General features: G+C 43.0%; 2 protein-coding genes across 21 annotated transcripts; both read left to right on the top strand.

The window, feature by feature from the left end:
• The first annotated feature begins 667 nt into the window (after positions 1–667).
• On the top strand, positions 668–8,444 carry LOC307015555 (zinc finger protein 862-like). Of its 9 annotated transcripts, XM_079644240.1 has the most exons (10): positions 2,558–5,308; positions 5,418–5,501; positions 5,582–6,018; positions 6,096–6,541; positions 6,652–6,890; positions 6,978–7,229; positions 7,317–7,512; positions 7,589–7,819; positions 7,936–8,088; positions 8,148–8,444. In XM_079644240.1, exons 7-10 carry the CDS (start codon positions 7,489–7,491, stop codon positions 8,328–8,330), a joined length of 591 nt encoding a protein of 196 aa, XP_079500366.1. In that variant the 5' UTR covers positions 2,558–5,308; positions 5,418–5,501; positions 5,582–6,018; positions 6,096–6,541; positions 6,652–6,890; positions 6,978–7,229; positions 7,317–7,488; the 3' UTR covers positions 8,331–8,444. The 9 variants fall into 9 exon arrangements, with proteins under 9 accessions (XP_079500361.1, XP_079500362.1, XP_079500365.1 ...); XM_079644235.1 differs by lacking the exon at positions 2,558–5,308 and adding an exon at positions 668–2,523 and having other exon boundaries at positions 7,936–8,444; XM_079644236.1 differs by lacking the exon at positions 2,558–5,308 and adding an exon at positions 668–2,523 and having other exon boundaries at positions 5,418–5,752; positions 5,843–6,018; positions 7,936–8,444.
• Positions 8,445–19,956: 11,512 nt separating this feature from the next.
• LOC307015409 (uncharacterized protein) lies at positions 19,957–27,516 on the top strand. Of its 12 annotated transcripts, none has more exons than XM_079643987.1 (18): positions 19,962–20,018; positions 21,553–21,627; positions 22,161–22,536; positions 22,866–22,992; positions 23,252–23,332; positions 23,563–23,770; positions 23,963–24,132; positions 24,222–24,320; positions 24,512–24,744; positions 24,833–25,011; positions 25,097–25,190; positions 25,382–25,726; positions 25,868–25,985; positions 26,396–26,414; positions 26,550–26,573; positions 26,685–26,802; positions 27,136–27,252; positions 27,377–27,516. In XM_079643987.1, exons 6-15 carry the CDS (start codon positions 23,571–23,573, stop codon positions 26,569–26,571), a joined length of 1,479 nt encoding a protein of 492 aa, XP_079500113.1. In that variant the 5' UTR covers positions 19,962–20,018; positions 21,553–21,627; positions 22,161–22,536; positions 22,866–22,992; positions 23,252–23,332; positions 23,563–23,570; the 3' UTR covers positions 26,572–26,573; positions 26,685–26,802; positions 27,136–27,252; positions 27,377–27,516. The 12 variants fall into 12 exon arrangements, with proteins under 12 accessions (XP_079500110.1, XP_079500105.1, XP_079500109.1 ...); XM_079643985.1 differs by having other exon boundaries at positions 26,396–26,452; XM_079643986.1 differs by adding an exon at positions 26,062–26,112 and having other exon boundaries at positions 26,323–26,573.
• Positions 27,517–27,591: the final 75 nt, after the last annotated feature.

The raw sequence follows: 27,591 nt of genomic DNA, 5'->3' as shown, positions 1-27,591 counted from the left end.
GACCTCACAAAAGTCGCAACACCGTGATGTCTGCTGAGGATGGAACCAGCGAGGTGGAACCCGGGCAGCTTTAGGGTGTCTTCAGCCATACAGTGGGTTTCCTGTAGGAGGACGGCTGCAACCTTGTGGGAGTCGGCGAGGTGGCGTATGATCTCGAGTTTGGCGTTGGTGAGGCCCTCGACGTTTAGCTGGAACACTGCCAGACCTTGGTGGTCGACCGTCGGGATGGATACCCGTCCTGGCGTGGACTTGCATCCCCCCGACCTTTTACGCCTTGGTCTGCCAGGTTGACGATGATTGGGTGTCGACATTGGTTTCACGAGCTGGTCTTTCACCATCTCTCGTTACTTGCAGGGGAGGCCGCGTGGAGGCTGTCGTCTTCTCCCCTACTACCAACTGAAACCCATGTTCAACACAGCGTTTTATGTCGCCAAACAAAAGCTGCCTTTCCGTTCATTTGAGGGCCTCATCGAACTTCAAGAGAAGAATGGCATCAAAATGCAGACACAGTACCGGAACGACAAGGGGTGCAAGGCATTTGTGCAGGCCATTGCAGAAGTCGAGAAGGACAGAGTTTCCGAAGACCTCAAGACTTCAAGATTCTTCGCTCTGATGGGGGATGGATCCACGGATATATCTGTGACAGAACAGGAAAATGTATATGTTAGGTAATTATTATTTTTAATTATTTTGTAAGTGCATATATTGTCTTATTTAAGTTACATTTGATCTCCAAAAGGGCCTTTTGTTTGAGTCATTAATTCACAATCATTTTATTGATGCATTATATTTGTTTTAATTTTCAGTTAACTTAAAAGTTTGTAACAGGTAAAGTATATAAATAAATTGTTTAAAGCAAATGAAGGTGAAGTTGCTTTTTAGTGTTCTTAGTCTAAAAAAAGGTGAAGGCAACACTGGTGTGGGAAGGTTTATATAAGCCAAATCATTTTACATTTTTTTATTGCACTTTATTGATGTACTTTATTTATTTTCTATCTTCAGGTATGTCAAAGATGGACTTCCAACCACAGAGTTCATTGACATCATGGCTGTAAAGTCAGCTGATGCTAATGGTGTGCTGGCAGCCCTCCTCGAGGCACTACATCATGTTGACCTAACAGATGGAGACATAAAGAAGAAAATAATAGCCTGCACATTTGATGGTGCCAGCGTTAACCAAGGTGCCAAGGGAGGAGTTATTGTGAAGTTGAGGGAATTGTTGGGGCATGTGCTCATTTCGATTTGGTGTGCTCCACATAAGCTGGAGCTGTCGCTCCTAGATGCCACCAAAGCCACTGACTTCATTGACATCGTAGAGAAAGGAGTGGACCCTATCTACAGATTCTACTATGGATCTGGTAAACGTAGGAGGGAGGTGAATGCCATATCAGCCGTTATAGACGAGGATCCTGTCTATTTCTCAGCACCCTGTGGCACTAGGTGGATGGCGTCAAGACTCCGGGCATACAAAGCCGTCATAAAAAATTACAACTCTGTCATCCTACACATGGAAGAGGCTTCAAACAGAAAAACAGAAGAAGGAGCTAAGTGTGTGGGGTACTTGAAGGTACTGAAGTCTGCAAAGTTTGTTGATGGGCTCCACTTTATGGTAGATGTCTTAGAAGTGTTGGCCAACGTGAGTCTGGCATTCCAGAGTAATGATCTGTTCATTTATGATGTTGATGTAAAGTTGTGTGAGGCCAGGATCAAGTTGGAAGGCCTTAAGCATAATAGAGGTGATGTCTACACTGGCTACATGGCAACCTGCAAGGATGGCAAGTTTGACAGTAAGAACAATGGACACATCACTTCACTGAAAGGAACAGGTATTCCAGAAACAGTGAAGAATTCCTTCTTGGAGAATTCTGTGAAGTTCCTAGAAAAGAGATTTTCCTTCCTGAAGGATACCACTTTCAGTGATTTCCATGTTCTTGACCCCAGGAACGTCCCAAGATCAGATGCACAACTAGCTACATATGGTGATGTTCAGGTTATGAACATGGTGACCCACTTCGAGTCTGTTCTCAGTGAGGAGGAGGTAACCAACATCCCTAGACAGTGGCCAGCTCTCAAGGCCAGACTGAAGTACAGGCAGAGGCAGCCCCCCAAGGAGGTCATAAGTGACCTTCTCACTGAGAACCACCCAGATGTGAAGGACGTCCTGGTTCTGGTGTACATCATGCAGTGTTTCCCACACAATGTTAATACTTGGGCGGACCGCCCAGGTATATTAAGGCCCGCCCAAGTATATTTCGGACCTTTAAAAAAAAAAATGTATCCGTCCGCGAGCGACGCCATCTGCGAGTGATTAACTAATGGACAATGAGCCCTCGCTCTACGTTTCCTGTGCCTGTTCGCTCTGCGGTTGATTAACTAGGGGACAATAATCCCCCCCTGTTCGCTCTGCGATCGATTAACTAGTGTATGATCCCTCGCTCGACACCTCCTGTTCGTGCTGCCATCGCGTGGAGGGAAACGAAAAACGGAGAAGACGACGTTAATTTAGAAGACGCGAACACTAAGGTAAAGTAACTATTTTCTCCATATTGTGTTGCTGTTTTCTGACTTTGGTAGGAGATTCGAATTATTTGAAGTTAGTGGCAACTAAGAGTGTATTTAACGTAACCAGGCCAACTTTGCTGCGTGCAAGTTACGTGTGCTAAATTAAATATAAAAAAGATTATAATTTGTTTTCTCTTCAGGCTATGCCAGTTAGAAGGACACAGATTAACTTTAGCTAAGGTTAGACTGTTAATTTCCCCTGCATTACTCCTCAGATATGAGTATTCAAAAATATTTTAAGAGAATACGGCGTGAGGATGAGGAGGAGAGACGAGGAGAGGAGGAGAGACCACAGGTAACTTAGCCAATGTTAGCATTTTGCTTGCAATGCAGTGGCGGTTCTAAGGGGTGGCACGGGGTGGCAGCTGCCACCTCAGAAAAATGCCTTGCCACCCCAGCTGCCACCCCAGTTGGCAGCTTTGTTTTGAAAGAAAAGTTGTGGCTCATCGGACATTTATGAGAGAAAATCTCTAATGTCCGAGTGCAAGTGAATGCAGCACGAGACGCGAGCCTTGTAACCCCTCACCTGGCCCTGGCGCGAGCCTGGAAATATGATTGGCGGCGATTTCATTTGAACGGGGGGACAGCGCAAAACGAGAAGCATTTCGGATCCAAGTAGACGGAAGGAAGGAGGTATTTGCGGGTCTACAGTGACAGAGAAGAGCATGTCAGGTTTGGATGCAAGGCAAGTTTATTTATATAGCACTTTTCTGTACGCGACAATTCAAAGTACTTTACAAAACAAATTAAAATACTTGTTAGGAATACATACAGTAAAAACACATATATAATGGCATTTTACAACAGACATTACAAAGCAAAGATAATAAAATAATACAAATAAACACCACAGGTATACAATACATGTTTAAAAGGCATACTTTTGTGCGACTATGAGCAGCTCAATTAAAAGCAGCCAAAGAGATATGTTTTTAGTCTCCATTTAAAAATAGTAAGCGTTTCTGCGGACGTGCATGATTTGGGTAGTTTGTTCCAGAGTGTCGGGGCATAATAGCTAAATGTTGCCTCTCCATGTTTTGTTTTTACTCTCGGAACCGATAGCAGACCCGTCCCAGAAGACCTGAGGCACCTTGATGGCTCGTAATTATGCAGGAGTTCAACAATATACTTTGGTCCTAAACCATGTAATGATTTAAAAACTAGCAATATTATTTTAAAATCAATTCTTTGGCCGACTGGAAGCCAGTGTAAAGATTTCAGAACCGGACTGATGTGATCCACTCATTTAGTGTTATTGAGGACACGTGCAGCAGCGTTCTGAATCAGCTGCAGCTTTCTGATGGATTTTGTTGTCAGCCCTGTGAATACACTATTGAAGCAGTCAAGTCTACTGAAAATAAAAGCATGGACAAGCTTTTCTAAATCCTGTTGTGACATTAGTTTTGTAATCCTCGATAGGTTCTTCAGGCTGTACTCAGCATTGAATCAAAATGCATCATAGCTTTAAATCTTAATAAGTTTCTGAGGCGTTTTGCAGAACAAGATGGTAATCGCCACATTCAGCTGTTATAGGCATGCCAACTTGATGCTCTGCTCACGGATGACTCGATGAGCATAATAAACTTTTAAGATGATGACCTTACGTGTGTAAATATATATTTTTTCTTTGTGGGGGTCTGCCCCCAAAAAACTGTTTTAAGTCCAGAGAAAGTCAAATAAGACGTAAAAATTCACTGCCCAGCCAAAAAAAAGTAACCACTTTGACTTAACTAGGCCAGTAGGTAAGGGCTTTCCACTGGATAATAACTGCAGCGATGTGTATGTTTTAGCTGAATACACGTTTTGTAACCCTAACTGATGCAGTTAGTCACTTCTTTAATTGTTTGTTCTTTCTGATGTAAAGTCAAGGTTGTAACTGTTTGCAATGAAGTGGGGCGCTGAACTGTTCCTTTGAATCTTTTGATATATGATAGTAATTACTTGTCTTTCAAATTTGAAGGAGGGTGAGCAAGCATCTTGAGGAACATTCATCATTAATTCCTCCAAAAAATATAGTTTATTCAATAATAACACTGAATATGTGAATCATAAAAGGGATTGACAGCTGATAGGAATAATATGATTGTTAATATGATCATATTCATACAGACACACATCGATGAGACAGTTAATTAATGTACTTATTGCAGCAGTCTGCATAGATTTGGTACCCCTGCTGGTCTAAGAGTGAGACAAACTCATTCAGTTAAAATTCATTCAATTATGTCTGCCACCTTATATATTTATATTTAAGGCTTTACTGATGTGCCACAAAAATGTCACCAAATGTTATTGAGTTAAAATATTAATATTGTGGCTTTCCAAGTCAACATTGATTGATATGACTGCGTTTAAATCAGAATATACTTCTGCCAGGGATGCCACCCCTCAAAATCTCCTGCCACCCTCTTGCCACCCCATGAACATTTTTCTAGATCCGCCCCTGTTGCAATGGCAATAATAAATGCATAAGTCTCAATAATGATATATGTCGGTTCATTTGACCTGAAATTATACAATTGCAGTCAACAGTGAGTTGCAATGCAGAGACCAAACTAGATTCAAGCTTGTTTTCAATTCTAGCCGGTGGTCAGTGAAGATGCTGGCACAACTAGTCAGAGTACTGAGGGAGAGGCAGCAGGTCCCAGTGTGGTAGAAGCAGCAGCAGGTCCCAGTGTAGAAGCAGGTGCAGGTCCCAGTGTGATACAAGCAGCAGCAGGTCCCAGTGTGGTACAAGCAGGTGCAGGTGAACAAGCAGCACAGTTCCAAGCATCACAGACACAGACACAGACATAGTATAATAGCAAGGAGAACTCTAACATTTAAATGCAGTAATACCAATGCATTATTTTCAGATTCCAAGCATCGCCACTCAGGATGGAACCCTGATTGGCTCAAAATGCCACAGTTCAAGAATTAGCTCTACCTCACCCAGCATGGTATGAATGGCATTTGCAAGTTCATATTTGTAATAAAACTTATTTTTTGTAAGAATTAACACGTTTTTCTTTTTAAAAAGGAATGTTTTGCCGAATCTGCAGGCAACACAAGCCTCCAATAAAGAAAGGCCCCTTAAAATGGGCTTTCTTAGAAGTTGGGATTCTTGTTTTCCGCAAGGATTATATCGAGTGCCACATCTCCTCAGAGCCTCATCAATATAGTGTAAAGCATCAGGTCTCACTTGCATCAGGTATATCATTTTTTTATGTAAAGCTAATTTCTGCAACCTATCAACCATGTTTGGCTCATATAATGAATGATGTCTTTGCCCTTGGTCTAGGCTACTCAGTGATGCAGGCTTTTGAGCCCACAGTTATTATGGAGCATGAGGCCGTCATAGGTGGATTCAAATGTCTTTACTGGCTAGTAAAGAATGAGATGGCTCACCACACCAACTACCCTAAGCTCTTAAGTTTAGCTCAGCTTTTGGGTTGTGATTACTTTGAAAATCTGAAGGTAAACCTAGTACAAAATGATGCTTGTGAAACTAAGAACTTTAACCAGCTAAATGTTAAATGATGTCTTTTTCTCAGGTGGATCAAAGAAACAATTATCAATCACACAGAATAGTGGATGAAATGCTGGAGATCCTTGCAGAGATAGTAGAGTCGCCTATTTTGGAAGAGATAAGGTCATCTCAAGCAATCAGGTCTAGAGGTTGATGAAACCACAGATGTATCTGTAAACCGCCAGCTGGATTTACATGTTAGATGGGGTATTTTTTAAAGGAATGATGTGCATTTAAATAAAGGCCTAGTTAAACTTAATATTTATTAATATGTGTGAAAACCTATACATTTTTATTTTAGACACCTGGATAAAGAGGGTTATGTTTTCAACCACTTCCTTGACCTGGTAACTCTGGAAGATGGGAAAGCTGACAGCGTTGTTGCTGCCATCAAGAGTGTACTACAGAAGAAGGATCTCCCGGTAGACAGGCTCTATGGACTCGGGACAGACGGTGCAGCAGTGATGACGGGTATGGAGTTTATGGTTAAATCTAATGGATTGTGTGAAATGTGTATTGTCAGCTGTTATTAAAGGAAACAAAATGACGCCCTCAACACTGCATTTAATTCTTAAACTTAGGCCGTCTGAATGGAGTGGCAAAGCAGCTCACAGACAGTTTTCCAAAGCTGGTTTCTGTAGCGTGTGCTGCTCACAGACTAGCACTGGCATGCAAAGATGCCTCAAATGCTGTCAGGTATATGGCAAACTTCAGGAACCACCTGCAGGGACTGCACCTATTCTTCCGAAATAGTGCAAATAGGTCAGCCACACTGAGTGCTGCCGCTACCACTCTTGGTCTGAACGACTTGAAAGTCAAGGTGTGTTTTCACCTATTTTCATAATACTATTGTGGTGTCATATTATTTACATATATTTTACTTGCCAGTGTTTCTACTTGTTGTTAGGAGGTCAAAGATACAAGGTGGCTATCGCAGCACCTAGCCGTTCAAAACCTCCAGAGGAAACTTACAGCTGTGCTGGCTGCTCTGGCGGAAGAAGCAACCACAAGGAAGTGCCCAGTGGCCAAAGGTCTATAATGTCTGTGCCACATACCGCTTTGTGGCTGCCCTCTACCTTCAGGCAGATGTGCTGCCCCACATTGCAATGCTGTCTAAGGTGTTTCAGAGAGCTGATGTGAACTTTCTCCACATAAAGGAGTAGGTAGATTACAAAGAAATGCATTTGATGCTCCCAGTTATTTGCATTATCCATCCTATTATATTGTTGTCTTTTTCCACATTTAGGTGCCAGTCACACTTGTTACTCTGAGGAGAATTCTGGAGGCAGGCGAGACCCCACTCCCCGGAACGTTCCTTGCTCGCCTACACCAAGACTTGGACAACCCAGGTGGACTTGGGGCGTTTAGCATTGCCGGAGAGGAGGAGAGGATCAGGAGGGGAGCGCCCCCGGGAAGATATGTGGGCCAGATTTGTCAGAGATGTAAATACATCCCTTCTTACTTTTACATTCCAATATTTATTTTCCTTGAACTGAAAAATGTATAATATCATTCCAGGTCCTCAAACCTTACATCTGCAGCCTGGAGAGCAACATTGAGAGCAGGTTCCAGCATATTGAAGTGCTGGGGGCCTTCAGTGTCCTGGGTCCAAAGGCAGTTACCTCCAATGATGTAACCAACATTTCAATGTTGCAGACCCTTGCCAACAAATTCATCCCAGGGCAGGATGCCACAGTTATCCAAGAGTGGACCTCCTACAAGCAGCATGTTCTTGAAGGAACATTTAAGGTTGGTAAATACCTAAATTAATATGAACTTGACGGTTAGAATTGCTTGTTTTGACATCTGTAAATGTTTCAATTATACTGTATACTCATTTGCCCTGCCTTGGCTAATCTCTGAAGGACAAGACACAAGCTGAGATCATGCAGCTCCTGGCCAGTGAGAAGGACGAATGGGCAGAAATATACCCAAACCTCAGCCTTCTCTCTTCAGCGGGGTTGGTCATCCCTGTCTCCAGTGTAAACTGCGAGAGGGATTTTTCTACGATGAACAGGGTAAGTGTCTTGCATGTCATTCTGTATAGTTCATTTAAAACAAACTGTCTGTTTTACAGATGAAAACTGACATGAGAAACCGACTGAAAGGGGAGCACCTGGCTGCATGTATGCGGATAGCAGTCAGTGGACCAGCGGGATGGGATGAGGCGTTCTCATACACACAGGCGTTGGAGCTGTTCTTCAACAAACCTAGACGGATTAAGTGCTCTGACAAACAGTGCCATCTTTGTACAAAATGAATATTGCCATACAGTAATGTAAAGTTAATGAATAAACCTGTTGTTAAAACTTGTTGTTTGTCACATGTGTTGCACGTCACAAAGCCCGCCCCGCGGTCCGCTCACACCGCTCGCAGCCCCCCCCCCCCTGGCACCTTCCCCCCCAAGTATATTTCAGATCTGTGGGAAACACTGTGGTCACCCTTTCTCCCTCCTCTGCTGCCGTGGAGCGTGGATTTTCCCTCATGAACCTCATAAAAACATCCAGAAAATCCCAGATGACCAATGAAACTCTGGGGTCACTCATGAGGGTCAGCCACATCACCACCACAGTGGCAGAGTTTGACCCAGAGCCAGCCATCCAGAAATGGAAAACCTCTGCTAAGACCAAGAGGTATGTCAAAGCTGCCCCAAAGCCAGCTGCAGTGAACAGCAACTTACCTGTGCCTGCTGGCCCCACAGCCAGCTCGAGAGACAGCTGCAGTGAACAACCACCCTGAGCCTGAAGCCATACATTGCTGCTAGCAGGTCTACTAGTCCCACAGAGGAGAAAACATTATATTGTTAGTACTTAGTTGTTTTATCTTATTATTTTATATCTGACATTCATTTGATGTGCCTTGATGGTAGAAGTTCAGAAACCAGACACTGTGAACAATATGAACAAATAAACAATAAAATGTGTACCTACAGTAACCCAGATTCTTGTATGCTTTATGTTGATATTTAATCATATTTAAAATAGGTGCAGCAATGCATGCACAAAGTATAGCTATGGACAAGTGAAAAATTTATTCGGACAAGTAAATTGCCAAACTCACTTGTCCATGGACAAGTACTCTCTAAAAACTTTTTCTCACACTGTCAACCCTTTTACAAGCAGGTCTTGGATGTACTCTTTAACCTCTTTATAAAGGGGCTTGGGCACTGCACTGTATGTGCGCTGAACTGGGATGTTGTCCTTTAAGTTGATGGACATTTGCAGGCTGGGAATGCAGCCTATGTCCCCATCATCTTTAGCAAAGGCTGCCGATTCCTCGTGTAACATCTGTTCCACCTTCATCTGTTGCTCATCACTCAGGTGGCTGACATCCACAGGTGGGTGCCACAGTGCAGAAGTGGGTTTGTCACTGTTAGAGTGTGGTGATGTGGAAGAACTGGCTATATTTGCCTGGCCTTGATTGTCCTTGCTGCTTGGGTTGTCTGTCTCTATCACTCTATCAATGGTTTCGATGTTGCCTAGAACAGTACAGCTGGGCAGAGTCACAGCACTTCTGGAATGGTTTGACACAGGCACCTTTACGAAAGGTCTCTCTGTCTGTTGGATCGCCATTAGTCCTTCTCCAACACTCAGCTGTGCCAGTGCTGTAGCTTCGGGATTGGGTTCGAAAAGCACAAGTGAATCAGATTCACTAATATCTACTGGTACCCTGCACTTAATATAAGCTACCTGGCCAGGATAAATAGTGACTTCTTTTCTGCCTATCTTTACTGCAGCATTCTGTTGTTCCTGTTTTTGCTCAGTCTTTATGAAACTCACCATAGCTTCTGCCATAGCACTGTCAATCCCCAAAGCACCAGTAAGCAAGTTGACAAGGATAGATATAACTTTGGGTCTACTTTCATGACTCCTAAAGAGTTCCTGGATGACATTAAAACCAACTATTGGTCTGTCTATTTTTATTCGACTCACTAGGAAAGGCACTCGAATAGATAAGTCTGGATCATCGTTTCCCTGCAGGTTTACTACCACTTCAATCCATCCTTCATAAGGTACTGAATCTCCTGTGACAGCCGTCACGTAGAGATCATCCTCCATGAGTTCACTGAGGGGTCTAATATCTTGTCCAGGTAAGTATCTATCTTTCCAAGCACTGTCTATTATGCTCACATTGGCCCCAGAGTCTAAAAGAGCGGTTATGGCGTAACCGTTCATGCTACATCTCAATAGCGACTTTCGGCCAATTAACGGAGCTATCTTTTTGATTGGGTGTTGTTCGTTATTTTTCTGCGTGTTGATAGGTGTATTACCAGTGCTTTGTCTTGCTGCTGCAACCTCCTGGGGGTGGGACTTGTCCTTTGGGTCGGTCAGTGGTCGTCCCGTTGCCCTGACCGGTGCCCGTTTCCCGCCTGCTTCTGTCTTTTCAAGCAGCCTACAGCACGATGACCCTCCTCCCCACAGAAAAAGCAGTGGCTACAGTTTGGTTGAGCCTGAGCTATGCATTGTGGGCACCCATATGGTCTCCTGGTCTTCTTTTCTGGTCTGGTTTTGTCAGAGCAACACTGGTGGGTGGTTTGATGTCGCCCCTCAGGCACCTGGGTCGTTGTTGATAGCTTTTTAAGTGTTTCCATTGCCTGTGTTAAAGCCTCAACCTGAGCACTCAATCTCTGGATGACATTATCCTTACTTTTGATTTTAGTCTCTCCCACACTGCTGAGTATCTCTTCAGGTTCAGCGAGTATGCTGTGTGCTTGAGTTAACTTGCGGTTGGAACTGCGTCCCAGTCTGCGCTTTCTTTCACTTTCTTCCATCGTAGTCTTGATAACCTGCCTTAACAGAGCTTCATCAGACACAGTGGGGTCAGCAAGCAGTGGTTTCAGCTCCCGTCTGACATCCTCATGTCTCTCTCCCATGCCTTGATAGACTGCATTCAAAAACACACCCTGCAGTGTAGATGCATCATATTTAATAAGTGCATTTGCCTGCCTGGAGGTGAATATTATTTTTTGTTTCAGTCCTATCATGCGGTATAGGAATTGCTGTGGAGCTTCATTTTCATGCTGTCTAGCACACATCAATTCCTGGAAGAGCTCTGTGCTGCTCTTCACGCCAAAGTGGGACTGCAGGAAACTCTTCAGCTCGGTGACTTTAAGATCTTCCTTGTTTGTCAGCATGTCTTTAAAGTTTCCACCCTTTACTATGCGTAACACCGCTCTAATGATCTCGTCGTCAGTGTGTTGCTCTCTGCAGCCTTCCTCAATCTGTTTACATAAGCTGTTAAAGCTAATGACTGATGAAGTGTCAGTTATCTGCCCTCCATGAATCTTAAACTCCCTTCTATGCAGAAGGGAAAGATCTTTAAGGGAAATCATGCTCTCTCGGGTGGGATTAGAGAGTCCTTCTGTAAATGTAGGTGGTGAGTTAGGTGTATGCTGCTTACTGGGTTGGCTAGAGTGAGGTTGCAGAGTATCTGAACTAGGTGTGGTGACACTGTGTTGAAATTTGTTTTGCACCTCCTCTAAGCCCCTTAACAGTTTCTGTATGTCTGTGTCATGAATGCCAGTCTCAGTTGGATTGTCTAATGGCTCAAGTTGTTGATTAGCGTTAACAGTAGCAAATAACATCATGGGTGACTTAACAGAAGTATCAATTTCACCCTCTTTTGAACACACTGTGCCACTGCTACGGTTTGCAATAATCAAATCAACAGTATCTTGTAGACACAACAACATTGACATTCCCTCATCTTCTAGGTTTAGTAGAGTCATACTGTTCATATTTGCAGCAATATACTCAACACAGCCCTCCTCGTCGTCCCTGTTAAGCTCTGATGAGTCAAGTCTTTCCACTGGATCGAGGTGTGTGGCAACTTCATATGCTTCATCTGCTGTTAGCTGATGAAGTCCTTTCTTGATGGACCAGCTTAGTCTCTTCCTCTTGTTGTTAGCCATCCTGTGTGTTGTGGGCAACTGTGGCAAACAGTTCTGCACTCCTAGGCGTAGATCCCGTTTAATCTGGTCTCTCTACCTCTTGGGTCGTTAACTGGAAGCACCTCCACTCCGGCAACACGTCGTCAGTCCGGTCCTTTAGGTCCAATATCACTGGATCAGCATATGGTCGTCTCAAACGATGCTAAACCCGGACGAGCCCCCAATAATCTGTAACAGGCCCCGCTATGCAGGGCGCGATGACAGATAGTATTCCTGCAAAACAGGAGAAATGATGAACAACAAAATCCTTAGCTGCTCGTTTGGCGGGTCTTGCCAGAATGTATTATTCATTTGGCACACACACAATTGTTAATGTCCATAACCATTTGACACAACACACACACAATTGTTAATGCCCTTTTCTGTCTTCAATATAAACACTTGTCCATATATATATATATTCATGTCTTCAATATATTTGAAATAAACACCATGACTTAAGCTAAGAATTTCTCTCTTCAGATATTGATGTTGTAATCAAACTCTTTTAAATACCTTCCCAGGTAAAGCATCAGAATCTAATCTGTGCTAGCATTAACATCCCACAAGCATTTATGTATTAACTCTGACCATAGAACACATACAGATAATACAAAACACACACACAATAATACCAGAAAATATGTAAGTACAAAATGTACAGGAGCTGTAAACAATTACATGTACTTGCATTCACTTTGACCAAAGAGCTTATGCTACATTAAAATAGCGACCGCCATTTCACACACACGCGCACACAGCAACCACGAGACAGTCTCCTACGCAGATTTGAAGACTATAAACAACGTCCAAAAACCACTTCAAAAACTAGGACATCGTGACACAACACTACCGTGGATATTTATAACACTTGTGACAATATGTATACAAAACTGACCTGCAAAACTGGAGAAATGGTGAACAACAAAATCCTTAGCTGCTCGTTTGGCGGGTCTTGCCAGAATGGCAAGCCAACGGCAGCGCCGTCTCCACATCAGTCCGTTTACGGCAGGCGCAAATCACAACAAACCCCTTTACGGCAGTGTTACCCTGCCATTTACTGCCCCCTGCTGTCCATTGTTAAACAGGTTTCTAGAATGATATTAAATATAAACATAACATTGTGATCACACACTTTGTATGGGTCACACTAACAATAACTGCAATAAACCATGAAGATACATTCTCAGGACAGCACAGAAAACTACAGTGTGTCATTTCAAAAAAGGCCAAACCAAGTGCTGATGCATTCATGTCAAATGGGCTCCACTTATTGCTATTATTTAACATTTGAAATGTTCAAGGTACAGGCGAAAGAGGTGGGTTTTCAGTGTGCAACAAAATGTAAAATGTACTTCTTAAAAATGCAAGTATATGAGCCATAATCAGAATACGTTTAATAGCCCCAGAGGGGAAATGTACGGAGATAATGGAGAAATAATGGAGATATGTGAAATGAGACAAAGCAATAGCTACACGATGGTCCAAAAACATTACTTTTATGCGACTAAACATCGGTTTGAAAAAGGTAAGACATAATAAAAACAAATATATGAATATGTGAAAATAATGGTTCAGATAATTACAGAGCAACGACAACTGTCCACAGACATTTCCATATTTTTCACTGAGAAATTGTTACGACTGGAGCACATGCACAAAATATGATAGGACCCAAATGCACGACTCCAGACAAAAGATGATTTAAAAAAAAAAGGTTTTTACTTGTGGTGATAAGCAAGGCAATACATTCACAAGGTTCAAAAACGATCTGGCACTGGGCACAGGGAACACACATAATATATACACAAACAAGGGACTCTACAGGTACAAACAATAAGGGCGAGGCAGGTAATCAGGTCAGTGAGCAGAGTGACAAGGTAGGAGTCGAACTACCTGAAAAGAGAAAGGAAATGACAAAGTAAAACAGGAAATGGCAGACAACAAAAAGGTTTAGCAGACGCGGACTTGACAATATAAACTAAACAGAGAAATAATATTAACAAATCTGCAGAGACACAACTGTACCCCCCCCCCCCCCCCCCCCCCCCCCCTCTACGGCCGACTCCGGACGGCCCAGAGTCCTGTGGATTAAGCCTGAAAAAGTCCTTTATCAGTTTCTGATCCACAACAAAGCTTGCGGGTACCCACGACCGATGTTCTGGACCGTATCCTTTCCTGTCTACAAGGAACTGTCGGACGCGTCCTCTCGGCGATCAGCCACCGGGCTAATAACTTTAGTTATGGGAGACAGACCCACAAACCTCGGAGCCAGCTTCCTGGAGGCCACACATAGGGGTAGAAGCCAAACCTTCTGCCCGGGTCTGTAGGCAAGTGCCGGGCGACGATGTCGATCTGCTGCCCTCTTCATGCGAGCAGCACTCTTCAGGAGAACCTGGCGAGCTCCTGCCCAGACTCTGCGACACTGCCTCACCAGGGCATATGCTGATGGTACAGTCAATTCCTTCGCTACTACTGGAAAAAGAGGAGGTTGGTAAATCTGTCAACAACAGTGCAGATGGTGGTGTTACCTGCAGACGGCGGCAGTCCAGTGACAAAATCCAGCGAGATGTCAGACCATGGGCGGCTTGGAATGGACAAAGGTTGCAGAAGACCCATAGGAGACTGGGTAGAGGTCTTATTCCGAGCACAGGTAGTGAAGGCTGCCACATACTCAGTAACCTCCTTCTCCATTTTAGGCCGCCTTTGCTTTATCATGTACATAGTCCGTTTGATACCTGGATGACATGTTAATACAGATGTGTGAGCCCAGTGAATCACGTCAGAGCGGACAGATGGGGGGACAAAGAGGTGGTTAGGGGGACCACCGCTGGGTACAGTTTTTCCCTCTAAAACTCGATTTACCTTAGCCTCAATTGGCCATGTCACCCCTCCTATCACCTGAGTGGGTGGTAGAATTGATTTGGTCTCCTTGGAAAGAGCCTCTGGGTCAAAAAGCCTGGATAACGCGTCTTGTTTGGTGTTCTGTGAGCCAGGACGGTAGGAGAGAGTGAAGTTAAACCTATTGAAGAATAAGGTCCATCGTGCCTGTCTAGAGTTTAACCTCTTAGCCTTGCGTATGTACTCCACATTTTTGTGGTCTGTCCACACAACAAATGGCTGTTTTGCCCCTTCTAGCCAGTGCCTCCACTCATCCAGTGCTACCTTCACGGCTAATAACTCTCTATTGCCTACTACATCATAGTTTCTTTCAGCAGCAGGCAACTTACGTGAAAGGTAGGCACATGAATGGAGCTTACTGTCTTTCTCTGCCCTCTGTGAGAGGACCGCCCCGATGCCCTCGTTGGAGGCATCCACCTCCACCGTGAACTGCCATTGAGGATCCGTGATGGTAAGTATTGGAGTTGTTGTGAACACTTTTTTTGTAACTTCTGGAAAGCTTGGTCTGCCTGTGGGGTCTACACAAACTGAACAGAAGGAGAGGTGAGTACATGCATAGGTGCGGCAATAGCACTACAATTCCTAACAAACTTCCTGTAGAAGTTTGCAAAACCAAGGAACTGTTTGACTTTTTTCCTGGAAGAGGGTGTGGGCCAATCAGCCACAGCGCTCACTTTAGCAGGATCCATCATTATCTGGTCAGGACCCAGGATGAAACCCAGAAATGAAGTGGAACTGACGTAGAACTCACATTTTTCAGTCTTTACATAAAGTTGATTGTCCAACAACTTTCTTAAAACTTGGCGAACATGCGGAACGTGTGAATCTTCATCAAGATAGACAAAAACAAAATGATTCAAAAACTCCCTCCAGACATCATTTATGAGAGCCTGAAAAACGGCAGGTGCGTTTGTTAGACCAAAAGGCCTTACCAGATATTCATAATGTCCGCTTGGAGGGTCAAAACCAGTCTTCCACTCGTCCCCCTCCAGTATCCTTACCAAGTGGTAAGCGTTACGCACAGGGCCGCCTTAATGCACGGGCTGACCTGGGCTGAAGCCCAGGGGCCTACGGAGATCGGGGGCCTATCATGTGCCAATTAAAAAAAAAAAAAAAAAAATTCTATTTTTTTATTTTTTTATTTCGGGTGTTTTTAAAAGAAATATTAAGTAAACAAAGTCTTGGCTTTCAGAATATGAAACTTTCATTTCCAAAATCACACGATAAATACATTTTTGAAGCTTGTAAAGGGAAGACAACAGCTCTCCCTCGCCACTCTGCTGTTCCACAGCGCCGCCCCCCCTCCCTCCACTGAAATTATTAATGTAAGACGTATAGTAATCATAGATAACACGGCAAGGTCCGTTACAGTTTGTCTTCATCTGATTTTAAAAAAACAAAGTCTTGGCTTTCAGAATATTAAACTTGTTTCGGTAAATTCAGATGATAAATACAACTTTGAAGCTTGTAACGGCATAATTACAAGCGGAGAACGGAGTAACTTGACGTCACAGCAGGCATAACAACAGCCGGTGTTTCTCGTGAGTGTTTTCCCCGGGAAACAAACACAATACACACAAACGCAAATATACACAAACACCCACACGTCAGAATGAGAATATGTTTCACATGTGACTTATTCAAATTGCGAGTGATTGAGTGAAGAAAAAGTTTGAGAGTGGCACTCGGAAAAGGAAATTGTTGAGGGAAAAGGAGTTTCGAGACAAGCAGCTGTTACAAAAAATGCCGAAGCTTACAGGTTATTTTAAACCTGTAGGCCAGGATGAGGAGGAAGGACAGATGAGTTCTGTACCGAGCGGTAGCGGTGCCGGCCGCGGGGCCTCGGAGACAAGTAGGCCGTCTGGTTCTGATAGCGATGGAGTAGCGGGAGAGGAAAAACAGACAGGAGGGAAATTATCTGTTGGAGGAGATGGAGAGGACGACGAGGACTTGCTACGTGGAGGGGAGCCAACGGCAACCGGACAAATACATGAGGGAGGCCCGATACGTCACTCATATGGAGGAGAGGACCAGGTGCGTGTAGAGCAGAGTGGAGAAGTGCGATCACAGAGCCTGCCCAGGCTATAAATGACTTTGATTTGTTGTTTAAATAGGGGGCCTACAAAAACTATCAGCCCCAGGGCCTGATGGCAGGTTAAGGCGGGCTTGGTTACGCAGGTCAAGTTTTGAAAAAACTATAGCACCTTTCAAAAGTTCAAACGCTGAGGCCATAAGCGGGAGGGGGTACCTGTTCTTGATGGTTATGTCGTTTAGGGGGCTGTAGTCGATGCAGGGTCAAAGGGATCCATCCTTCTTCTCGACGAAGAAAAAACCAGCTCCGGCGGGAGATGACGAAGGACGGATGAGACCCGTTTACAGAGAGCTGTCTATGTACTCCCTCATTGACTCTCTCTCTGGAGCTGAGAGAGAGTACAGTCTTCCTTTGGGCAAGGGGGACCCAGGCAGGAGATCGATGGCGCAGTCATAGGTGCGATGAGGAGGAAGGGATGTCGCTTTAGTCTTATTTAACACCTCCTTGAGATCTCGGTAGCAGCTGGGCACGTTCGAAAGGTCGGGGAAGTCTGAGTCTTGGTTATTTTCATCTTCCCTGTCGGTGTCTATAATGGGCTCTCTAACAGTTTCAGCAGTTTTACCCCTGAAACACGAATGAGAACAGTCTTAGTGGTGAGCCCCGTCTTTTAACGGGCAGGCTCCAAGGAAATGTCCCTGCTTCCCACAGTAGAAACATAAACGCTCCCGGAGACGCCACTGCTTTTCCTCGGGAGACAGCCTGGCCCTTCCGAGCTGCATGGGTTCCTCTTCTGTGTTCCACGAAGCAGGTTTCATGGTAGAGGAGGGATAGTGGGTACGAAATCCGGGTCGTCGTGGAGATCGTGCAGGAGGTGAGCTTCCTCGTTCAGCTAGCGGAGGTGACGCTTTCCTGGCTTTCTCCCTCCGTCGCTCTTGTAGCCGAGTGTCTGTGCGTATAGCCAAGGCGATCATACTGTCCATATCCGGCGGAAGATCAAGAGGAACAAGAAGATCCCGCACACAGTCACTGAGTCCGCTGAAAAACATATCATATAGTGCGTCTTCATTCCATCCACTGTCCGTGGCCAAAGTGCGAAAATCAATGGCGTAGTCAGCCACACTCCGATTCTGCTGGGAGATCTGTGTCAGGGCTCTGGCAGCTTCTCTCCCCGGTGTGGTTCGGTCAAAGATTTTTTTTATAGTCTCAGTGAATAGTTGTAGTGATTTACACACCGGAGACTTCCGTGCCCACTACGCCGTAGCCCAGGCTTCCGCTCTTCCCGTGAGGTGGGACACAATGAACGCTACCTTGGCTGGATCGCTGGGGAAAGCAGCAGGCTGGCAGGTAAAATGCAGGTCACACTGCGTTAGGAAAGGACTGCAATTACCAGACTCGCCTGAAAACTTTGCAGGAGGAGCAAGACGAATAATGGAAGCTGGCATGGGAAAATCAGCTGTAGTCTCTGGGGCTGGGGCAGCCACGGCAGGAGGAGCGGTGGGCACACTATCCAAACGTGTGAGTACATTATGGACCTGTTCAGCCAGGTGATTGATTTGCATTGTAACCGCACCACGAAACTCACTCTGGCTGTTAGTCAGGGTCATCACTCCCTGGTTTAAGGCCTTCATGTCCTCCTCCTGTTGCTGCAGGCGTTGAGCCTGAAAGCAGAGCGCTGCTCTCAGGGTTTGAGAGTCGGCTGAGTCCATTTGTTGGCCAGATCGTAATGTTACGACTGGAGCACACAAAAAATGATAGGACCCAAATGCACGACTCCAGACAAAAGATGATTTAAAAAAAAAGGTTTTTACTTGCGGTGATAAGCAAGGCAATACATTCACAAGGTTCAAAAACGATCTGGCACTGGGCACAGGGAACACACAGAATATATACACAAACAAGGGACTCCACAGGTACAAACAATAAGGGCGGGTCAGGTAATCAGGTCAGTGAGCAGAGTGACAAGGTAGGAGTCGAACTACCTGAAAAGAGAAAGGAAATGACAAAGTAAAATCGGAAATGGCAGACAACATAAAGGGTTAGCAGACGCGGACTTGACAATATAAACTAAACAGAGAAATAATATTAACAAATCTGCCGAGACACAACAGAAATGTACAGTCTCTACTTTAATAAGGATTATAATAGGGATTTTTTTAGATGAAACAGCGAATAAGTCCATTCTGTAAGTACCCTTTTGAGTTTAGTAAAAGAACAACTGTTGGTACCTGACTTTAAATGAGATGTACGGTGAAATACACAACCCTTTACCAATAGGCTGTGTGTGTGTGTGTGTGTGTGTGTGTGTGTGTGTGTGTGTGTGTGTGTGTGTGTGTATGTGTGTGTGTGTGTGTGTGTGTGTGTGTGTGTGTGTGTGTTCTCTGTTCCGCGAGCAACCCTGTCTTCTAAAAATGACGTTCCCACAGAACTAAACTGCATTCTCAAGTTTAGCTAGAAACGTATTTTCTCCCACATTACGTTTGTTATGAACGTATCTCAAATACGTTTATTTTCTACATATCTTCTAGAAACATATTTTCTCCCACATTACGTTTGTTGATAATAGTCATTTATAAATATAATTTTAGAGCACACATTTCAAATCGACGATCGGGCTCGATATGGTTAAATTAAAATCAGTAGGCGAGGCTGTAATTTCGCCAGCTGTTACTCTCATGAGCGAGGCAGAAAATAATAGTTTTATCATGCCAAAAAGCTGCTATGTAGTTTATTGCACCTCAAAAATTAAAACAAATCCAGAGTTACGTGTTTCTGTACTTCCTATAAGAAGAAAGGACAGTAAAAGAAGAGCTCTCTGGCTTCAGGCTTGATCGCCATTCAAATGACAGCGTTGGTTTCCCCAAAAGTGGGCGGGGCTGTAAAGTGACGTAGATTTTACTCTCATCTATAGAGTGGCGAAGTCACGCCCATCTACTTCCGGTCCATGAGACCTTATTTCGGAAAAATAATGGGTGTCACCATAGATAAACACTAGATGGCTCATGGGAGATTTTCCAGCGTAGCTCACCGGCCGCCATCTTGCTACAGTCAACAGCTACTCTGGTACGCGTTATGGTAGCTGTTGTAAGGTGAGTGATCTGCACAAAAATACTCTTAACTCACTGAAATCTTGACTGATTTACACACGGTTTGGTTTATTATAAACATTATTAGCATGGCTATGATACAGGATGCTTGGACATGTTGAAATTGCAGCTTTTCTTTGTGTATGTGCCGTGGTTGTATTTATTAGCTGGCTAATAACAAGAGGCTGTGAGTGAGACCTAGTATTTACAAAGTTAACCCAGCAACTTTACACCAGTGGGAGAGGCATAACTGCTCTTTCTTTTCAACATATCTTAAGTTACACATGATTTCTCCCAAGTGGTTTGGCTTACATTTTACATTTTAGATTACATTCAACCCAGTCTCACGGCATTTCGTGTTCACCAACACGATTTTTTATCTATTGATTCGTGTTCAACAACACGATTTTCCCCTTTTTTTTGTGTTGCACAGCACGATTTTAAAAGTAATGTATTTCTATTAGTAGTCTTTCCCCTTTTTTTTCGTGTTGCACTGCACGATTTTAAAAGCAATGTATTTCTGTTGGTAGTCTCACGGCATTACGTGTTATAGGAAGACCGGAAGCTGTGTGGTTAATAAAAACATGTTCTTACTCAATATCAAGCCACGATTATTGCTTTTATTTAAAATCGTAAAAAAAAAAAATCATTTTGGACTTTTGTTGCTGTCTGTGAGGAAAATAAGGAAAATAAATGGGGCTCATTTTTCCTTCTAATTTGTTATTCTTTTCAAAATAACACACTGTTATTTAGTCAACAATAACAGACAATTATCTTTGTTTTTATTTATTTGTTTAATTCTATAATCTCGGGCTTTTTTGCCGTCCTTCAGGAACTGAATTTCAAAATAAAAATAACCGGAAACAGACGTAGGCCTATAAGGGACATTTCGAGCATCATCGAGTTTAGGATGGCCGAAGACACTACACTACCCATAATCCCCAGCTATCGTTTAGGACTACAGTCCCCGTTAAACTTCAAGTCGGGATTGGATGTTGGAGTGACAGTGCGCCAAGGTTACGGAATCGAAACTGGATCGAACGCCCCCCCCCCCCCCCCCCAACAATTAGAAGTTGCCAGTATTAAACACCAATTATTAACCAATTAAAATGAACTGATTAAACATCTCTCTGACACACTTTAAACGCATTTCACGAGGAAGAATTGTTCGTGTCTCCTCTTCGTGTCTCGGAAAGCCGGAAGCTGTATTATTTTCAAAAAATAAAAAAAATAAAAACAATTTTTTTTAACCATAACGGGTACTTTACACAACATTGAGTCAAACTTATCCTTGTTTTAATCCTTGTTTTATTTATGTTAAATTCTTGTTGTCGGTTAATTTTCCATTTTATTTATTTTAGTTTAAGATATCATTATTTTTTATTTATTATTATCATTTTGGATGTTTAAACTTTTCTGCATTTTATAAGGCAATATATACTTTTTTGGTTTTGTCCGTAGGCTACTTAGGTTATTAAAGAGTTATCGTGTCAAAATATAGGAAATGTATTAATATTTTATTGTATAATCGGTACAGGAAATGACATCATTCAGAGCACCACCTATTGGCCAAAGATGCTGCCACCGGCATTGCGATCCATCCTCTGACAAAGTAAGTTGGGTCACTAAAGTCTGATACATGTTTTGCTTAGATTTAATAATTGGGGCTTTTTTTTAAGCCTTTACTCGCATGGTTCCTCATACATACTGAACTGTTCTAAGTCTGAGAAATGCTTTCGCCATAATCAGCAAAGCAACATTAATGTGAAATTATTCTTGCGGGCGGCTAGCTAGCTAGCTCACGTTCAACATAAGCTTAAACTAGTTTAGCTACATTTATATCAGCTCATAAGTGGTGTGTGAAAAATATTTGTCTTAATTACGGCTACATACGTCGGTGTTAAAGTGTGAGTAATACGTTATCTTAATCGCTTTTGTTTTACACATGACAGTACTAACGCTGGCCGACATTTTAATATATGTTTGGGGGGGAGGGGCATAGTCCACGTCCATGTGCTTGTTACGCGTATGAAACAGGAAACATGTAAATGAACTCAGTCTGTCTAAAGTAGTTCAACCGTCACAATGTGCATTTAAAAAAGCTAGTTTCACTACATAATTCACTTTTTCTGTTCTCTCCTGCAGCTCCTGTACCCACACCACAAACCCATACACTGATCTACACCATCATAAAACCAATGGCACTTTTAAGAGCCAAACTCAACCTATCTCTCTGTCTATCTACCTACCTTTCTTATAGTTATTGTCTCTATCTTTTTCTATCATTCATTATCTATTTCTTCATCTATCCATCTCAATCTTACAATCATTCTCTCTATCTCTGTTTGTCTCATACAGCAGCTGTTGCATATCTGTTGTGTCTGTCTGGCTGGCTGGCTGGCTGGCTGGCTGTGTTGCAATGGCAACAAAACACAACCCAGACCCCAATAATCCCACATCCAAAGAAGGGAAACGCATGGCTCTTGAGCTGAAGCATGAACACATGCTAGCTGAAGCTAAGGTTGGTGTTTTAACCCATATGACCTCATTAATTTCCCACTTGAATTTGGCTCTATCTGTTATCCAAAAAATGCTGAACAGGCCAAGAGTAACTGGATTTTGGATCAATGTATAGGGCCTTTGCAAAACGGTTCATCATTACAACATGGGGGCAGAGGCTTACTAAATAAAGCTTGTTCAACTTGTTTTACTTCATTAGTTGTATATGGTAGGAAAAACTTGAAGCAAAAATGTTCTTCAAGTGAATGATTTCACTTTTATTTGTCCACTGTCATATGGTATCAGTTTATCAGCAACATCAACCTTACATGAGTTGTTACTTGGTCACAGAAAGCAGCTGAGGAGAGGAAACGGGCATGCTCTGTAGGAGACACTTTACAGTCCCCTAAAAGGGGCTGTATAGGACGTGGCAAGCCGAGAGGGAGGCGTGGAGGGCAACGCCAAGGCTCAGCTACAGGTTGAAATCCCAATTATTTTACATTTTTATGAATTTACTAAGTAAATGGTTGGAAAATCAAATTAAAACACAGTAATTGCTTGTTGAGGGTCTACAATAATTCCAATATATAAACGCATAGTGACACTACAGTCGGAGACATTCCCACTGTGGTGTCATAAGAACTATGCTTTATTTAATTTCACAAGCTTTTAAACAATAGGTAGATAATACAAATCATCAGTTATCTGTTGTTAACCCTCTGTGTGATGTTTTACAGTCACATCCCCCCCGACTGAGGGCTTCCACTCTTCCAGTGTGGAGGTTCTGCGTACTGAACCTTAAGCACAACACAAATTTGGTAAATCACAAAAATGGCTTTAAGTTTAAAACTAAAATCAATTTTTAAATAAATTGTGTTAGTGAGAGAAAATAACCTTATACACAACTGACAGTTCAGGACTCGAACGAGGAATGTAATTCAGTAAAGATATTGGCCAGTTCCATATTGAGCAAAGAAATTATCCTTGATTTTTAGTGTTCATCTTAAATATAGTCATTTACAGTTAAAGTTTCCCATTCTGTTCACAGAAAAGAATATGGAGAGACTCTCTGACATTCTTTCCTTGTGTCCTCCTCCTGAGCCTCAAAAAAGCTCTGCCTCATCCTGGTCTTTTCGGCAGCAGAAAGCCTCAGAGCGCTGGAAAGAAGCGAGCCCACACCACCTACAATGCCTTCTAGAAAAAGAGGCTGTTGGTCATCCCCTGTGTGGCCTCTGCCACGAGCCGGCTGTTATTAGGTGAGATAACATTTACCTTTATTTAAATTACTTTACCTAATTGTAATTTTTCAGTATTAATGCTCAGTGCCCTGCTATTTCAGCTAACATGCATGACTTTTGGGATGTTAGAAAACTGGATACCTAGAGAAAACCCACATGAAAATGAAAGTAATTCTAGGATATTAGAATAATTTTGTATTTCCTCCCAAGGTGTAGAGAGTGTCTCCCCGAGGAGTGGTTCTGTGGAGACTGTGATGTACTTCATCACAAGAACCAGCCACTCCACAACAGGGACAGTTTAATGAATGTTTTTTTTAAACCAATTAGTCCAACAACGTGTGTTGTTAGAGTGGAAGGTGGATATGACACCCATGACCAAGGTATGCTCTGTCAAACTTGCATTTTGATGTTCACATGTCTCTTCGGCCAGCATATAATGGTCATTAGTGCTTTTCTTTTTTTTTGACAGCTTGCATATTTCCAACTGTGAAGGCACCCAACTGCTCCTGTAAAGGCACAAACTTCACTGTGGTACCAGGCAAACCAGTGATTTTAATTACCATCAATGGTAAACAAATATATATATATATATATATATTTGGATTTCTATTGAATTGTTGTTATGTTTACTGTTGTGGGCTGAGCCATTGTGCTTCCACTTTGAGTAAAACCTTCATTTAATATCTGTTCATCTTTGACTATTTGTAGATGGAACTGTTGTAAAATGTGTCTTAATTATGTTTATTTACTTGTTCCAAGGGCGTTATGACTTGCATCTGCCACTATATGTCTGTCAAACTTGCCAGCAGCAGTGGACCCCCGACTTGAAAGTCCTCCTTAAGAGTGGATACTGGCCAGCTTCGGTCAGTATTTCCACACTTTACACCTTGGACCTCCTGAGCTCCTTTGAAGAGCTCAAGATCATCTCTCCGGGATTCTCCAGACAGGCCTTTGCAAAGCTGCTGGAGCATCGCACAAAGTGTGGAGGAAGAGTAAGTGTAAATATTCTTTACCATATTATACATTATAACATTTCCGTAAATAGACCAAATCACAGCAATATATGTAATTATCTTCCAGTCTGGACCTGTCAACGGAGATGCACTGCAGCGCAGCTTTCTGGAGTTCTCCTATGCCTCGTATGAGGAAGACCAGCTCTGCTGTGGTGCTCCTTTCATCTGCCCTGCCTGCACGCCGGAGATGTTGGCTGTTTCTGCCGATGGAAACAGGAAGCTGTATCGCTTTCGGCGAAGTGGAAGGTGCTGTTTTTACAATGTTGTTATTTAACTTTTTTGATTACTGTTTATATTTCATGGATATATTTGCTAATCTTTTTTTCCTCAGTTCTGATGGCAGCGCCTTTTTTAATGGGCTCTTTGTAGCAGAAGACAGCGCGGTGGCTGCATTTGTCGACAAAATACAGAGATCACTGAAAAATGCAAGTTTTTATTCGTCATTTTACCTTATAGGTATATCACAAAAATAGCCATGTATATCCGACCCTGACTTTCTTCAAATTCAGCTACTTCTCCTTACCATCTACTCCAAAATCAGATAATTAGAACAAATGGTGTAGATCGTGATTCCATTGCTTTTAACTGATTTGTCATGATGTAATGTGTGTCTTAGACCCAGGGAAGAGGCACATGTGGGGACTCCCAGTGGACAGCAGCGAGGGAGACGTCAAGGAGGGCTTCGAAGCTGGATGAAGAAGGGATGGAGGTGGCTGTATGTTGCCATGGGTTTCTTTTGAAGGCCTTAAATATGTACAGGGGGGAGATATTCGCCTACCCCCTGTATCTTCAAAAGGAACTCATGCCAGCCAAAGCCAAGTTCTTCGCCATGGATGTGGCTTGCAATTACTGGCCGTACATGGAGAAAGCTGCAAGTGTCCTTCCTGCTCTCCAGGAGCTGACCACCATGAAGCCATTCCTCAGTGTAACGCATGCTCGAGCCCATGCTACCAAATGCGAGGTATGTGAAATATTTTTGTATCACGTACACTTATATTTTTTATATTTATGATACTGAAGTAGTAAATATCTAAGCTATGCTGTTTAGTATAGTAGTATGTAGCCTCTTTGCACAACAATTCCAGCAACCTTTTACCATCAGATTATATGGAGTGGGAAGAACCAGGAGGGAGCAGGGATGACCGCTGGGGAAGAGGTGGAGCAGGTCAACAGCTACCTGTCCCGTTGTGCCCTGACAACAGAATACATGTCCAAAGCAGGTGAGTGGAAGGTTTTGCCCTATTATTGCATACTTTTTTAGATGACACATCATAACCTCATTATTGCTTTCAAAAGCACGACTGGACATGCTCACAGTGCATGCAATGGGATGGAACAGGAAAAAAGGTGACTCCTGTTGTGGATATTTTAAACTCGTCAATACTGTAAAGATGTACAATGAGAGTAATCAATAATAAACTGGTGAAAGCAGGCAGCGTTGTCTTTTAAGATCTTTATTCGAGGCGCCTCGAAGGTACATGTCTCACAGAGTATAGAGTAGTCTGCAGGAGTGCACACAGGGTATAATGTGTGTGTGTGTGTGTGTGTGTTTTATAGAGGACTGATTGCTGTGCAGGAAGTAAAAGATAAGACAACTACAGAAAACTATTATCTTACAATCCTCCCTTAGGGAGGGCCGGATTCTTCAGGTACGACCTTGGCGGGATGCTCCCTTGTGGTTCAACAGGTTGAGTTGCTCCAATACAATTTCTAAGCATAATATAATCATTTGGCTTTACTATATAAAGTAACATAAGAAATTGCCACTACACTCCCTTCATCAGGCACTTTCCACAAGATATGTGAAGGTGAGCCTCCTATTAAAGGTGTTGTTGTGTCCTTTGTCATTTGCACATGGCTTGTTGTTAATCATAGCAAGTTTTAATCTTGATAAATGTCCATCGTCTACTGTTTATCAGACTAGTAAGAGGCTCCTGGAAGAGACTGCAAGTCTTGAGGAACTCAAGACGGAGCTACATTGTGTCTCAGATGACATGGTGTCGACGTGGATTTCCGACGTGAAGGAATGGGCATCTGGTAAGCACGACGCGATAACACCAGCTACATATCATTGTCCATGACTGTTTGAATTTACAGATTTGATCCTAAAGAGCAGCCAATTTTAAGGCAATAAGGCTGATTTTTCATGCCACGTAATGGGACCCTCACTGGATTTCAGTAGACAGGGACATAATCTTCAACCAATAGCAAGCCAACTATGTGTCCATGTTTATCTCTGATATGTTCCAGTTTCCATAGTTGTACCATCAATTTGTGTTAAAAGGTGTTAAATATGTTGCACAACTTTGTTTCTCAAAACCGTTACGTGTTGTGTAACAGTACATTTTACTGCCAATATTATTTCTACAGGAACATCAGAAACATCGGGTACTTCTGAAGACATCCTTCAAACAGCACTGCAGCAAAGCATTGAGGGGCTTTACCTAAGTGTGAGGCAGCGAAAGCAATCCCTTTACCGACAGAATGGTATAACAATATAATGTTTTAGGTTGCAGATTCAACCTACTGAATTATATATATTTTTTGCACTTGCAAATATAATTTGCCACATATCCCTATCCCACTACTTCATGTCTTTTTCACACAGCAGCAAGCTCCGCCATCGACTTCGAAGGAAGCTTGCAGACGACAAAAAGCGCCTTAATCAGGAGGTACTGAAGTACAACCAGCTGGTATACGACTCTGCCAGAGGCATAGATGTTGCTGCGGTGGAGCATTCCCTCTCTGGAGGGAGCATCATGTCCGCGCTGTGGCCGTGGGAAGTTCATGGCATGGGTCAGTTTTCAGATATTTCATAATAATTCA

This window comes from Notothenia rossii (genome assembly GCF_949606895.1).
Source record: "Notothenia rossii genome assembly, chromosome: 8".
NCBI lineage: Eukaryota > Metazoa > Chordata > Actinopteri > Perciformes > Nototheniidae > Notothenia > Notothenia rossii.
Note: the sequence above shows the minus strand (reverse complement) of the source record. Positions and strands in the feature narration are given on the sequence as shown.

Excerpts from the sequence above, each read along its gene's own strand:
- LOC307015555 (XM_079644238.1), top strand. The coding sequence starts at position 1,046 with ATGGCTGTAAAGTCAGCTGATGCTAATGGTGTGCTGGCAGCCCTCCTC.
- LOC307015409 (XM_079643983.1), top strand. The coding sequence starts at position 23,571 with ATGGAGAGACTCTCTGACATTCTTTCCTTGTGTCCTCCTCCTGAGCCT. Across the intron at positions 24,321-24,511 it reads GATTTTAATTACCATCAATG|GGCGTTATGACTTGCATCTG; the intron begins GTAAACAAATAT and ends ACTTGTTCCAAG. Across the intron at positions 25,986-26,061 it reads AGAATACATGTCCAAAGCAG|CACGACTGGACATGCTCACA; the intron begins GTGAGTGGAAGG and ends TGCTTTCAAAAG.